The sequence below is a fragment of the Strongylocentrotus purpuratus genome, unplaced genomic scaffold (genome assembly GCF_000002235.5).
Source record: "Strongylocentrotus purpuratus isolate Spur 01 unplaced genomic scaffold, Spur_5.0 spur5_scaffold_1, whole genome shotgun sequence".
Lineage (NCBI taxonomy): Eukaryota > Metazoa > Echinodermata > Echinoidea > Camarodonta > Strongylocentrotidae > Strongylocentrotus > Strongylocentrotus purpuratus.
Genome location: NW_022145594.1, coordinates 28,442,685 through 28,459,014, shown reverse-complemented (window position 1 = coordinate 28,459,014; position 16,330 = coordinate 28,442,685). Strand labels below are relative to the sequence as shown.

Below are 16,330 nucleotides of genomic sequence, written 5' to 3'. Positions count from 1 at the left end.
GCACAACGAGCAAGGCAACAAATTTAACTTGTTGGTTTATTTCATCTCTCAAATTATTAAAGTTTAACTATAAAAGACTACAACGACAACATCATAGCTAAACAAATATTTCGGAATCTTTTAAAAATCAAAATAATGTTCTAAGCCCTGCTCGGTATATCAATGATTAAAAATGAATTATCAGGCCTGTCATAATCAGACATATGTAAAAGTTATCTTATACAATTATAAAAGAAAATTATATTTTGTTAAAACTAAATTGTTCTCATGCAAGAAATCTGGCGCAAATTTCCACACTCCGTGACATTCCAAGTAGTCTAACAGGCCGCGAGAACGAAAGCTCACGTACGATTCTAACAATCGTTCTGATGGACGCTTTAAAAAGTTGTCACAAGACCTAGGTCTCATTGGATCTCCGTCCCTCAGTTAAGCTATAACAAAACCATTAGACTAAAATTGACGGTCTCGTCGGCCTTCCTTCTTATGAGCTATATTCTTATGAGGAAGATTCACAACATTGTCGGTCTCATAGCAATAGCAATCTCATACTTGACAACACGAAGGCAAGTACCTAATAGAGTAATATGTAATTAATGTCCAATGTGAAAAGTCGACATAAGTAGAAACACAATCGTTTCTAACATGAAGTATAAGCGTAGTAGAAAAATTATTCAATGAGGCTTTAAAACTCATAGCCTGCCATAAGGCTGCATGCACGCAATTGTTATAGTGCTTTGTACACGCAACATGTCAAGATTTAAAAAATATTCAACAGTACAGAGTAATAACAGTTTTACAATATTTTTTAAACGAAATTGTGTTTATGTGGCCGTTTATGTATACATTCATTATTATTCAATTTCGTATATTGTTCATCTTTTTCTAAAAAACTATTATTTTCTTTAAAACATTTGCACGATTTCGCCATCCGGCTGTACAGACATGTTTTAATCAACCTTGAATTGAATTGATTTGAATTATACTCGATGCTTTTTTTGAAAAATCTCTCAAAAATACAATTTTCTTACACTACCAAAACTATATACATGATTTGTTTATGCGTCTGAATAAACAATGCTGTAAGAGTTTAAAGACCGTCACCACTACTGGGCCAGAAGGGATTAGACCACACAGAGAGCCATCGAGGTCACTGTGACAGGTGGCTATCTCATTAACTCAGCTCTCATTTAACATAAGAAAAAGAGGATCATGGGGGACCAACAGGCACCGATTGGGGAAGTTTTCTATATAGAGGGAGCAAGGAGCTACAAGTATGGCAGTGTGCCTTTAATGTTGTGTTATGTATTTTCTATATATAGGAAGAAAAAATAACAATGAATATACTTTCGTTTTTTTTTCTTCACATTTTCTTCGGTTCAATAAGCTACATTACATTTATTATCATGTTCATGTATCTTTTGTAAGACAAATAAAATAGGCATGACATCAAATTTTTGCTAAAGAAGAAGCAACGAGTGAAGATATACATGCAACTAAAGACAGCATATCACATACAAATCATAGGTGAGCACAATTATTAACAATATATAGACTTTCTAAAGACTATATTATAAGAAACAAGTTTAGTTTTGAAAGAACGATGAAGCGGAAAGTTACAAAGAAAGCAAAATGATCTGTTTCACACACAGCTAATTATCTAAATATTGCAGTCCACGCTAGAACCATCTGTCGTGATCATATGTGATCAAACTTCCCCTTGATCAGGGACATAATTATTTCCTTTCTTTTTATTCATTTAATCCCTCGAAATTAATTTTGCGTCTCGAATCCTTAGACTTGCCCAAAAATTAACATATTCTTTTTTTTTAAATCAAACTAAACCATTTAGGTGATATGATTTGTATCACTATTATCATTTTATTAGGCTTATACAACAGTGAATTAGACGCCTTAATGAATGTTAGGTTGCAGTCTACGTATTGTTTTTCTCTGTAATAATGGGTTCCAGTGTCCAATTATTGTTATGGTTATTTTGACATTGAAAATATATATACTGCTTACAGGATCTTTGGCCTGTTTATGAACATTTACACCAAATAGCTAAATATTCATCTATAAGCCAATCAACATACGGCTCTTAACATATGTCATTCTTAAAAGCCTGATCATGATTGGTCAATAGAAGAAAGGTGGCACACGTGACATGCAATCGATTCTAATATTTACACTAAAGTGCTATTAGCCAATCAACATACGGCACTTAACATTTGTCAAACTTAAAAACCTAATCCTGATTGGCCAATAAAAGAAAGGCGGCACACGTGATATGCAATTGATTCTAAAAGTTAAACCAAAATGCTATTGGCCAATCAACATACGGCTCTTCGCATTTGTCAAACTTAAAAGCCTAATCCTGATTGGTCAATAGAATAAAGGCGGCACACGTGACATGCAATCGATTCTAACATCAGTGCCGTTCCTTTTCTTTGAAATTTTGACGAAAACAATAATTTGCCACTCTAAATCCACCCACCAGTACCTTTGATGGTAGTGTTTTGTAGCAAACCAGTTCCCTTTACTACATCGGTCTGGTCGCGTGAGGGTGTCTTGTAGGTAACAGAGGGCGCTGTGCTACCAGCGTGGCTACCAGCTTGGCTGCCATCCGCAGAGTCGTAAAGGCTTGTATCTCCCCGCACCGACACCGGTGGTGGGGCAGAATTCTCTGCCGTTGCAAGCTCCAGCTTGATCGGGATATCTTCCGTTACTGGAGTCGGTTGGGCGGGCTTCGGTTCCGGTTTCGTTTCCTTCTTGACTGGTTTGGGTGGCTTTGAGCTCGGCTTCTTAGAGTTACCTTTCGTGCTTGCCTGTAAGTAAGAGAAGAAGCCAAACAAAATCCATGTCACATGTAATTTAACCACAACTACAATAGTTCAACTTTGAACAATCGGTCCAGATAAAAATAAAAAATAATGTTCGTGATTTCACCTCTACATGTTATCAAAAAAAACCAATCACCCAAATCAAACATTAACGATATCCTCCACTATTACAGTATAGATTTGCGTTCTAAATACATTCATATATTTTTTTAATATCTTGGATTGAGAGATCGTAGATTATCATACTTAAAAACAATTAGATAACTCAATGGTGTAAGTGAACGAATGAGGGCGTCCATGTGCTTTCGCATGATTGTCAGGAGGTATACATTTAGCATGAAAGGTAGGACAAGATTGGTATATTGTTGAAGAAAACACCATTTTATTCCAAGGTATTTTGAAAGCGATTAATGCAAGGAACGGTTTATTGAACAATTTGGATATGCATAAACTACGAAAGTTCTAAGGGTCGCATTAAGAACAGTGCCACATGAAGGAAAAAAGTGCATGAGTGATATATAATAGGAAGCGTGCGTGAAAGCAACAGAGAATGTTTGGTAGTGAAGAAGATAATGCACGACATGCTCTAAACAGTAATCATTTGTAACCTGATTGTCGCTGGTTATATTGCGTTTTGTAACTTGTTCATGACGTTTGGTAAGCTGTATCAATGTTAATTATTTTTATCATCCAAATAACTGGCAAACAGATGGTACAAGTGAAATTGAATGATATTATCATGGATGTTTTATTTGACATATTTCATATCAATCTTTTAACGAGTATTGTTTCATCTTTACCGTTACAGCTAGACAAAGCCAGGAAGCAATTTTTGTCTTGTACCAACATGTATGATTATTTATGTACATGACCAATCACGAATCAAACTTAAAACGAAAGTGGAAAATCAATTATTTGTAGTGATTCTGATTTTGAGGGTTTTAAAACCCAGTTAAATAAAACATAGGCCTAACCTGAATTAACATATTAAAACGACCAAACCCAATTAATAACAGGTGATTGAAAAACAGTGTTTGTATTGATCACCCCCCAAAACACGATGTTTTTGAAAAAATACATGAATCTTTGCAAAACCAAATGTTTTGAGTCAAACTACCGATGTTTTGAAAAGCAAATGAATCTCTGCAAAACCACATATTTTGAGTCGAACTTCCCATGTTTTGAAAAATACATGAATCTTTGCAAAACTACATATTTTGAGTCGAACTTCCCATGTTTTGAAAAATACATGAATCTTTGCAAAACCAAATATTTTGAGTCGAGCTAACGATGTTTTGAAAAATATATGAATCTTTGCAAAACAAAATATTTTGAGCCGAGCTACCGATGTTTTGAAAAATACATGAATATCTGCAAAACCACCTATTTTGACTCGAACTACCGATGTTTAAAAAAATACAGGAATCTCTGCAAAACCAAATATTTTGAGTCGAACTACCGATGTTTTGAAAAATACAGGAATCTTTGCAAAACCAAATATTTTGAGTCGAACTACCTGGGAGATCGCGGTGGGTTTGAAGATTTGAGCGGACGGGCCCGTGTTCCCCTCGTTGGACTTTTGGGAGGACGACGATCTGGTGGACGCTCGCACTTCGGTCGGGTTCTTATTCAGAGGTATGGAGAGCTCGGCGTCCCGGTCGTCAGTGGTCTTGGGCTTTTTCGATTTCTGTGAGATTAATTGGAGGTCAAAGGTCATGCACTCTATTGGTAAAGGTCACAGCCACCCTAAGACATCCCCATGATCTCTAGGCCATGATTTCTTGGCAGGAACAAAAAATAATATACAATTTCCGGGGCTTGCATGAAAATAACACTCTTCAATTTGTTTTGCATTGAATTCTATGCATATTTGTGGGGCTCTTTTGGGCGTTTCGGGGGTTATGAGTCACGAGCCCCCTTAAATTTTCCCTGTTTCTTGGTCGTTTTGGGTTCCCCTTTGAAATGCAAACGTTTGGGTAAAAAAGAATAATGGTGTCAACTACCCCCATCATAAATTCTAATCACTAAGTCCAAGATTTTTGTATATAATATTTATTTATTCGTTTTACGTTTTCAGTACTGTAACTGGTATCCTGAAAAGTCCTGGACAAATTATAAGTTACAAATATAGAGGAATTTGAACAAAGTTTGAATACATACCAAATCAGGAATTATTTGTTTTTGCTTTTGTTTTCATACACCATGATATAAACACGAGAAAAAAAGGAATTATTTGACCAGCTTTTAAAACATAAATACAAAAATAAATCAGGAAAGACGAATAATTGTTTTTGTTTTGGACAAACTCTTGGATAATTTTGTTTCACTAGCTGTTGGAAAATTATTACAGTTAAGTGTTCTCCAGAACAGATTTGCAAATGACTGTTTTAACTAGGCCTGTCGAAGACAAAATAGAAGTTGGTTCCATAGTGCGGCACCATTGTGAGAACAATACCATAGCTTAAACCTTTATCACGTTAACGTATAAAATACGTTTTCATTGTTAATATTATATTTTATAAGTGACGGAAGGGTTAGAATAACTATGATTAGGCCTGTAGGAAAATACTTAGTGCCTCTCTAATGTAAGGTGGGTCGACCCAAGGGCATGGTCATGGACAGTTAAAAACTGGCAAAATGTCTCGATAAACAGGGATTCTCAATGTCTGTGAAAATCGGGATATTCCCTTACTTATAATGAGTAATTGTTCGGCCTCTAATAGGATATTAAAATCAAACATGTTTTAACTTCTTGCTTTAAAATATCAGTTATGAATCTCCACTCCCATTTCATTAGCGTAAATAGCAAATACTATATACTATCATTGATATTATACAGAACGTTTGAAATTGACTTTCAAAGAAGCACATGCGAACAAACCCATTTCCATCACTTAAAAACTCCCCCTCCCTCTCCTGCTTTATTAACTACTTCCTTCGAATTTTAAAAGTAAACAAATACAAAGTAAGATTTTGGTGATTTAGCTGGGGAAGGTTAGCAATAATATTCTTCTCGACAAAAAGCAATTATTTAAACTTTAACTGTACACATACAAGGGTTTACTTAGTTATTGCTTTTAAATGGAGGCAATTATGATAAACAAATGAATCTAAAGGTTAGACAAACCGCTGGTGGTGATATTAATAGTTAGGATGGATATATGTACGACGACATGCTCTTTGGTCTTTAACACGAAATGGGGTGATGATTACAAAAGAATTAGTGACCACAATATTGGTCCTAACATGACCCTTTCCCCCCTCATGGCATGTACGGTGAAATGTCAATAGAAATATGAACGACAAAGCCCTCAAATCAACTCAAACGAACGAACAAACAGTGATAGATTCGCGGTAAGCAAGCATGAATAATGAAGATAAATGAAGAGGGTCGATCGTCAGTGGCCATGTGCAGATGACCCTAATTTGCTGACCCCAGACGTGTTGAAAATACCTTTAATCGGTGTACAAGTCTGCACAATATAATGAGGAATGGGTGGAAAATGCAAAGCATTACATACAGCATATTGGTCATAAGACTGAAAGCGAATCCTAGTGATTGACAACACCTCACTACTATGCGTTTTTAAATTAAGAAAATACACACACACACACGCACTCACACACACACACACACACACACACACTCTCTCTCTCTCTTTCTCCCGACCCCCTCCCATCTCTCTCACTTTCTCTTCCCCTTCACTACAATTAGTTTGTTTTAGGCCTGTCTTCTTCTTTGACCGATTTGTAAATTATTTCATAAAACAACGGATGGCTGCGATGGAGAAAAATGAGAGCCATGGATTCTTACAAATTATTTAGCGACCTCGAAGGATTTCTATTTTGTTGGCGAATTTTGAAAGAAAATATGGTGGTCAGTTTGTCACATGCAATGGAAAAAAGACTTTCCGACCGCAAATGAAATGAAAAGAATGAAGTCATGATTTTTTTTATTTGGGAAGAGGATGATAGCGGAGCAGCGCCCCCCCCCTCAATTCTCATTATTTTTCGTGAAATTGTTTGTTAAAGAGACTCCTAAACCATTTCCTTCATTTAATTTTCTGAGTCATGAATAAGTAATTATTTTGAAACAGATGCAACTATTTATCAATCTGTTCACTACTAGTGTATACAGTTTCCCCCAAAACAAAGCAGATTTTTATGTCTTTTTTTGTATGCATAATAATGCAATCAACACTCTTTTAGGGAGAAAATAATTGCTCAATCAATGAACTACTGTCTTTCCAGAAACCGATTAAAGCGATTTAACCATAGATCGTAACTACTTTAAAACAGTATATTTGAAGTAGAAAAAAAAAGGATCAATTAAAATCATTATCTTGCTACTGTTTTGTTTTTTGTTTTTGTTCTTTGATGATTTTTTTAACGCTCGCAAACAGAAATTGCAAGTATTGGCCAATTTCCTTTTCAGATTGAAAAGTATGCGTGAGCGTGACGCTATTCCTTCTTTCTTTGCATGTCTAGCTCAGTTTTGCCAGAACAAGAGACATTATTGTTAATTATGCCAACAATTCATATTTATACCTGCTGCAAGTCCGAATACATTTATTGTCTAATGCAAGAAAATACGAGACTCACAACTGACTAACAATTATCTAACTTGTGATTTCCCTTTATTTCGCACCCTGCAGATGGCTGCAGATAACTTATCACGCTAAATATTGATGACTTCATGCTGTCAATTGCTTTCTGCACATGTTTTGTTGTTTCTCTATAACTATTACTTACGTTTTTAACAGCGTAACGCCCTTTCGTGCCCTGCGTATTGAGTTATGATAATAAATAAATCGAACACATATGAATGGATACTGACATAAGCGGTTTGTATAATTGTATTCACTATTTATTTTGTTTTAATTGTTAACAACGTCGATAACTTACCCTTGGGTAGCTGCTATTGGTTTTCTGTGAAGCGATTAGTAGTAATAATATATCGATGAATACAATACTCAGAATATGATGGACAATGAATACCATTTGCCCTCGACAAAAAATGAAATATATTTGAATAATGATAATGATAATAATAATAATAACACTAATAATAATAATACATATAATGATAATAATAGTATGTCTTCTTTTCCCATGGTGGCCTCAGCAATATTGATATTGTTTCCCCGAGGTTCCTGCAATCATATTATAACTTTGGCTTTAGCCGATCTACCACGAGAGAACGCTCAAGCATCCAAGGAATTGCTTCCTACCGGGTACCCTTTTACTACACTTGGGTGTAGAGCGACACATGTAGATTCATAGCTTGCCAAATGATGTACCGCAGCGTTAGAATCAATTACAAATCCTGCAACAAACTAAAGATTCTAGACATGCAGCTTTAATAATTTTTTTACATTTATACCGAATATTAGGAAAAAAAGAGGAGCATGCTTTTGTTTTCTAGTAAATATCACTTGAACCATATTGAGTAAAAATGTATCCTGAACATTTTTAACTCAACTCTTTTTAAGTGTAATATGACTGGTAGAAACTACTGAAAATCAATCGGATGCGTAAAATACTACACTCCATTACATGGTTGAAATCATCACAATAAACATTGAATCCTACATGACATAGATCTGAAATGAAATAGTTTGGGATATCATCATCTCTTCAAGCTCTTTTTTTTCTACTGGAAGATGTTTCATGCACTTAGGGTTCATGGTGAATAAATAGTTGAAGGGAAAAATGCTATGAACAAAACGATCACTACTAAATCAATGTTTATGCTGCTGATGATACACCACTAGAAGTAAATAATAATGGTAATATTGATACTACCACTGCAATGACAAATGGAACTACAAAATCAAGTATATGATATTGACTACAAAGCCATGCACCATGCAATATAATTATGTAGAACGCCTCTAACGAACGTGCTATCGTGCTATCGTGCCATCGTGCAATGATGTATTTGATTTTATATCATGAAATTAAAAGAATAGGCAACAGGGGAAGACCAAAAGCCTGCATTAGCTCTTCAACTTTAGGGAATTCACGGAAATCCTCATGTATGCCTATTACACAAGTACTGTAATCTCCGTGCGTATTGTAAAAGGCATTATCATGATAATAATAGAGACAAACGGAAGGAAAGGATTGGAATTATATAAATGACATTCTGAAAAATGTGTGCAATTCTAAACATAGTTCGTAACAGAATGAAAATTGGGGATCAAAAGAGGTCAAAAGGAATTGTTCGCGGCTACGAGTGATTCAGGAAGTTACAGGAAGTATTTTCTTTAGTCAGGGGGAGGGGGTGGGGGAGGGGGTGGTATTTAAAACACGATCGCAAAGATTTTTAATAAATAAAATTAAGGGGCAATTTAACTAACCTATTGTATTACCTTTAGAAGTCATGATGATTATAAAGTTCATATATTTTAGGGTGTCCCACAAGGTTATAACTTTTTAAAAGTTCTTTGCGATCGTGTAAAACCCATATTTTGTAATATTTCTTTTTAGAAACCTACCTTTTTGGTTTTCATGTAGTATAAGATGCCAAGGACGACTATGAGAACGATGATGATGATGGCAAACGTGACTCCAACTGCGATGCCCACGACGTTGATCTCGCTTCCAGCTGATGACCACGGTAGAAAAACAAGAAACAAAGTCAATTTATGGTATGACAATGGCAAAAGGTATGATCGTCATTAACATTAACATTAACAGCACTGATAGCAATTATAGAATAATGGCATGCATATACTACATGTACTTCACGTTTCAAACAAAATATATTCTCCTGCAAGCATGAATTTAAGACTTTAATATTATATTTTTTAATATGATAGAATAATGATAATAATATTAGGCCAAGTAATACTACTGCTAATAATAATATGAATAATAATTTTACTGATAATAACATCAAGGCTCTGCGATTATATGATTACAATGGCTTAAGCCAAGCTACCACGAAAAGGAGCTCAAGAATTCAAGGAATGTTTTCCTATGCCGGGTACCCATTGACCTCACCTGGGTGGAGAGTGGCAAATGTAGGATAATATCTTGCCAAAAGACGTTGTATGTTTATACTGAATTGGTAAGAGTGATAATAATGAACATGCTTTTATTATTATATCATAAATTTAGATATTCCATTAATCACTGTTTTGGGAATAACTGGTCTTCTCGATCAGAGGTAGTTTGAATGGCCAACACAAAAGTTTTGGGCTTAGCTGTGTCATAAACCAGTAATTAACAAAACACACAATCTAAAATATCCCAACTAATAGATGATTTTGATATTTTTGTTGAAGTAAAATTCCTACTGTTGAAGTAAAATATCAATATTGAATATGATGTTATCGTTCTCTCCTGTTTAAATCATTAAAACCAAATTAGTTTACCCGGAATCCCATTTCTAGTCCGACTAAACTCGTATATATAAAGATAACTTGATGATGTTTATGTTCCATGATTATAGATATTAAAAGATGACTAATAGTTCTATATAGCACACACATTGACTAAAGGGGATGACGACGACTAGGTATGAGGCTGAAAAGAAATTCAATTAGTTCTCCAATGTTACCATCAAACTATTTTACAATTTTGAAAAATATTAATGCAACACCCCTATATATTCATTTCATAGACAAAAATTATGTATATCCTAAGTATATTGACATAGCATCCTTATCTGATCTAAAAAAGAGATTTATTTGAATTTTCAATGTTCATTTGTATTTGAATGTGACGTATTCGAACCACAAATAAAAATTCGTTATATAGAAGTGAAGTTCACCCAGGCTAACATGCAGTTTATTGATAAATGTTCTTTACGTTTATATTGTGCTGGCCTTCATCCTTTTACCAAATACTTTGCATGCATTTAATACAGAAATATATCGTGTGGTAGTGTGATAATGTATTATTTTTTAATATATATAGTTGATTTTCACAGTCAGTCGGCAAGTCCGTATGATAATGAGCACATGCGTAATATTTATCCAAGTCGTCTCGTACGTCTCTCGGGCTTTGTTCGGGTCTCGCCGTTTGCGAGATAATACACAGCTGAATTCATGACTACATTCTCGTGATTGAAAATGTATTTTTTCCCGTTTAAAATGAGTATTTTTTACCACTGAAAATGTGTCTGGAAGTGGCATTAGTATATTTTTTCTTATTTCAACATACCTGAGTTTGTAAGTGGCTGCTGACCCATCTAAAAACGCAAATAATTGGTTTTTTTTCCCTCGTATTCTCCAGACTCCGGCCTTACCAAAGACACTAGATTTTAAGGTGCCTTTGGACTATAACTTATTTAAAATTAGGCTTAAAAATTGCATATTTTGAGGTCGATTATGTTTTTCTTGGGTGCTAGGACGGTCACGTGGTCGAGTTTTGGGGATAAGGAGTTATTTTGGGCCGTAAATGCGCGGATGTTTGCAATCGGTGCGGTACGTGGTAAACAAAAAACAAAACAGTCCCACATGTATAAATCTGTGTTAGTTTTTCTTGATCTCACGTTCGGTGATTTGAATACAAATCCACCGGACATTCACAAAAATAATCTTACACGTAGTTAAGCACAATTTGACGTATTGAAGGTTCACAACTCCACCTAAAATCAGAGTATTACCTTATTTATGAATAATTCATATATCAATTTAAATTTTCATTCATTCCTTTCTCTGAATATAGATTATAGAATTTGGTCAATTTTTTTTTCCTGTGACTTGGGCTATAAATTTTTCTCCTAAATCTACACTACTTTGCAATTTAATATTTTTTATAAACAGGGGTCTTGTCTTTCTGGCGTGAACTCATACAACCAATTCCGTTGATTATTATTATGGCAATGAAGATGTACATCGTGTACCACACTTGTCCTTACCTGCATTGTTCTAGCGTACTGATAAAACTTGAATTTACTCAACCATGGTCAAATCTTTAAAAATTAGCTAGATTTCATTTTTTACATTTTTCTAATTTTCTTTCTATTTTATATCATGACACGTTACAGGTATCCCCAAGACACATCTTTACTTTTTGGGAAAGTGCATGTGTAAGGGAATTCAATTCTTCATGGTCTTTAGGACAATTTGGAACTGCAGAGTGAACAGAAACAGTTTTTTTGTTACTGGCCGTAACGTGCCTTCAGTCCTTGAGATCATATATCAGATGGAATATTTGTAACTATTGAAGATTTTGAAGTTGTTTTTATCCACGTTGGAACCAGCAATTTGTCTACGAGTGTCTAAGATTGGGATAGCAGTGCCTACATAGATTTATACTTTACAGTTAGGGAGAATTCTTTTATCTCACTGAGAATGTCAGCTTCTGTACGAAGCCAGTGTTTTCTATAATCTTAAAAAGCATCGTTTAACAATGTTAAATCTGAGATGCATTGCCCTACGTGTTATCAGTGTCTGTGATATGGTGTAATATTGAAGCCCTAAAATGCGCTTCAATATTACATACTTATAACATGCAGGGCCATGCATCTCAGATGTAACATTGATAAACGATACCTTTAAGCTTCATTCTCTCACCACTTTATATTCTCTAACTTTTATTTTGTTGATCTGACTTCAAGCTATTGTACATACAGTGACCTGTTTTTGCATGCTGGACCACATCTCAATTTCTTCGCAAAGAAGATTTTGTCAGAGAATGTCAACGCTGCAATAATCAAATGTATACATGTGCGACGTCAAACATATGCTAGCAAGTATGTTCCTTCGGAACTCAAGATGTTGTTGACAACTGGACGCAAAAAACAGAAGATAAATATGCCTCTTTCTACTGCACCTGCTTCTCTGCCGTCCGCTTCTTTTTCAACTGCTTCTACCTCATCTGTTTCTGCGACTGCTTCTTCAACTGCTTCTATCTCATCTGCTTCTTCAACTGGTTTTACCTCATCTGCTTCTTTTAAAAACCAATATACATATTGATATTTCTTCTCAAGCTATGCAGAAGAAGGCTTGAGAGATGTGTGTATATTTCACGTACTACAGGGCACCATTACGTAAGTTTAGTTGTACATGGAACTTGAAGATACTTGCGTACAAATGTTATGTCTTAGCATTCTATACAGTAGCTTCCCCTATGAAGTTGATGTTATTGACCTTGCCATGTAACTTGGTACTATTAATAAATATACATGGATGTATATCTACTTTAAAACAAACTTAAGTTGTTGGCTTTGTTGGTGTCTCTGTGCAGTTACTGAAAGTGTTGAAAGATGGAAATATGAGGTATGCCTTGATGCAGATGTAGTAGGTATGTGCCGATGACACCAAATTATTTGGACCGGTATAGGGTGCTGCAGATGTCAACAAATTGCAACATGATATTGATGCTCTGATGGAATGGTCAAAAAGATGGCAGGTACCTTTCAACGAATCCAAGTGCAAGGTTATCGTATATGGACACAAAAACCCAAGAGCAAGATATTCCATCAACAAAGAGACAAACTCTATGATAAAAAACGTAACTGAGGAAGAAGACCTGGGAGTCACCTTTGACCCATCCTTGAAATTTAGCCTGCATGTCGGAAAAACTACAGCCATGGCCAATTCCATCCTTGGGCTCCTCGAGAGAAAATGTCATCATCTTGATGGCAAGTCATTAGTTCTCCTGTATATAACCCTGGTACGACAAACGTTTAAGAGTACTGCTAAACAGTATGGAACCATCTTTTGAATAAGGACAAGGATAAGTTGGAAAAGGTGCAGAGGAAGGCTACAAAACTTGTCAAAAGTGTGAGACACTTAAACTACTCAGAGAGACTCAAAGCGCTGAAAATCCCCTTTCTACAGTTCAGACGGAAACGATCTGATATGATTTAAGGTTCAGAATAGTGCACCAGTTTGACAATCTTCAAGAACAACACTTCTTCAGCAGAACAAAGTGCAGTCACACCCGTGGTCACTCACTTGGGCTTTACAAGCTAAAATGCCGGAAGACACCAAGGAAAAACTCATTCAGTCAGAGAATAATCAACGTGCGGAATGGTCTTCCAGGCGATGTTGTGGAGAGTACCACTATCAATCATTTGAAATCTGGACTTGAGAAATGGTGGAAAGATGCCCCAGATAAATATGACGACAACCCCCAACCAAAGGAAACCATGGATAGGGACAACAGTCTAAAGACTGAATAATCCTGGATCAAATGAGTTACAAGTGAGTAAGTTTAAGATAATTTATGCATCTGACTGAAGGAGAAAACTCAAAGCAAGTAATTTGGAGAAAAGGAGAATTTAAAGAGAGAGAGAGAGAAACCCTTTTTTTTTTTTTATAAGAGAGCCATACAGAGAGAGAGAGAGTGAAGTCGGTAGAGAGAGAGAGAGATTGAGAAAGTAAGACAGTTTAATAAAAAGAAAGCCAGACAGACAAAGAGAAGTCATAGAGAGAGAGAGAGAGAGAGAGCAAGGCTCGAACTCCGGGGGGGGGGAGGGGGACAAGAATGCATTTAAAAAAGATTGAAATTGAACGCTATTTGAATTTTTGAACGAAAAAAGAAAAAGGTTTTGAACATTTCTGGGGGCCAACTGATATTTGAACTTTTGAACGAAAACATAAAAAGGTTTGAAAATTTCTGGGGGCAATTGCCACCCCTACCTCTATGCTGCGTACGACATTGAGATAGTGGGAGATAAAAGGGAAATATATATATTACATAAACGGGAAAGAGCGAGCGATTTAAAACAAAAAAGGGAAAGAGAGGGAAGAGAGAGTGCGAGACAATTATGAGCGACGTGTAGGTGGACGTGGAACAATGGGCAGAGGTAATGTATCAATGAAATTGAACACCTGGGACCGATGTATATTTAGGGACAAGGAATGACGACTTATTATCGCACTTGTGTAAATATAATAAAAGAGCATTGAGAAGTGATCGTATCCAAACTAATTTAAGGGGATCTACCCGAATTGTAAGGATTAGAGGACGTTTTAAGGACAAATACGAATATTGCTAAATGTAAGATGACGCCATTTTGTACGGATAGAGATTCCGACCGTACGAACGCTCTGTGCGACTCCCCTCCAATTAAAATCGACATCGGTATGTGTTTAGCTGGCTGCTGACCCATCTAAAAGTCATCAAGTTACTATTTTACCATATCTTTACAGCTTAACAAATTTCCTTTCATAATTTCCAGCTACTTTGGGGGCCTTCGGGAAATATTGAGGAATTTAAGGCGAAAATCACAAATTCAAATTACCGAAAGTACGTCACCGTTCTAACTACCGAATTCATGGTTTGTTTGCTCTTGTCTGAAAATATAAAGTTGCTTTTCCCGTGATTTTAACTTTCAACTCTTCAAAACAAAAACAATCATTTAAAAATCTTATTTTATAACGGAGCTACAAGCATTTCAAAACGAGTCTTCTTTCGCGACTTCTGAGGTCAAATCGAGGTCACGCTCGCGAGGACTTGGATAAACTAGCCGTGTTTTTTCGGGGTTGCCGACCGACTGTTCAGACTAATATAATATCCATTTATATGTAATATTGTAATGTAGTACTTTAAGCAATGTGATGAGCATTTAAAAGAATAAAAGTGTGTATGAGTATATAAAGAGGCATTGCTGTGCACTATCCTGAATCAAATGGTATAAACTAAAACATGCAGCCTGATTGCAGTGGAAATGCGTTACCCGCCTGCAGCCCGCGAGCCCGACGGCCCACCAAACCGACAATGTAAGTTTCAATTTCTTATAACACCTTTAAACTGTTCAACAGACCAACAACCCACGAATTCGACAGTCCATAAGACCAATATATCTTTTTATATATTTATCTATATATCTATTATATTTGTCAGTCCCATTATATGTTGTCGATCTCTTGGACCGCCGATCTCGGGACAAAAATAGCGAACTTTCTTCTAATTTCTACATTTTCTTGATTTATTTTATGTTTTGTAACCCTCTCAAGGGCTATCAGTAAAGTGTCCCTTTTGTTGATGTCGGTCTCGTGGGCTGCTGGCCTCGTGCATTGTAGGTCTACAGGAATGTCCCCATATAACCCAAAATTCATGTTAAATGATGTGAAATGAAATATAGCTATATAAAGGCATACAAACAGAAAAAAACAAGTCACATGTACATGTACATGTATGTATTAAGGAATTATTCTTCATTATTTGCAACATAATATTCTCATATACATTTTTGTAAGATAAATGTGTAATTAATTTGTGTAATAATTCATATGTTAAATGAAAATCCATTATTACATTATATTTGTATTCCCGGAAAAGGTCCCTTCCAATATAGCTTGTGTAAAAATTTGTCGCTTTTATGTATGAACGACTGACACACATGAAGAATTTGGCTATATTCTGTTCAGTCTATGAAAGCGAAATAGGATATAGTCTGACTTTAATGTTATCATCGGTTATTAAAAAAGCAAATTAATTAATTACCTGAGTCTGTAACAAATACAAATTAACAACAAGACAAATACAAACAGAGAAGGAAAAGAAAAACGGTGAATATTTTC

General features: G+C 35.5%; 1 protein-coding gene across 7 annotated transcripts in view; it reads right to left on the bottom strand.

Moving 5' to 3' along the window:
* Positions 1-1,305: 1,305 nt before the first annotated feature.
* Positions 1,306-16,330, bottom strand: part of LOC580458 (sushi domain-containing protein 2) — a 44,228-nt gene continuing 29,203 nt past the window's right edge. Inside the window, exons 19-23 of one of the 7 annotated variants that reach the window (XM_030977979.1) lie at positions 16,254-16,259; positions 9,341-9,450; positions 7,746-7,769; positions 4,357-4,527; positions 1,306-2,825 (exon numbers count right to left, since the gene is read on the bottom strand). In XM_030977979.1, the coding sequence (XP_030833839.1) occupies positions 2,481-2,825; positions 4,357-4,527; positions 7,746-7,769; positions 9,341-9,450; positions 16,254-16,259 (656 nt within the window). In that variant the 3' untranslated portion in view covers positions 1,306-2,480. Of the gene's footprint in view, positions 2,826-4,356; positions 4,528-7,592; positions 7,623-7,745; positions 7,770-9,340; positions 9,451-16,253; positions 16,260-16,330 lie in introns of all 7 variants that reach the window. The other 6 variants (XM_030977977.1, XM_030977982.1, XM_030977983.1 and 3 more) reach the window with 6 other exon arrangements.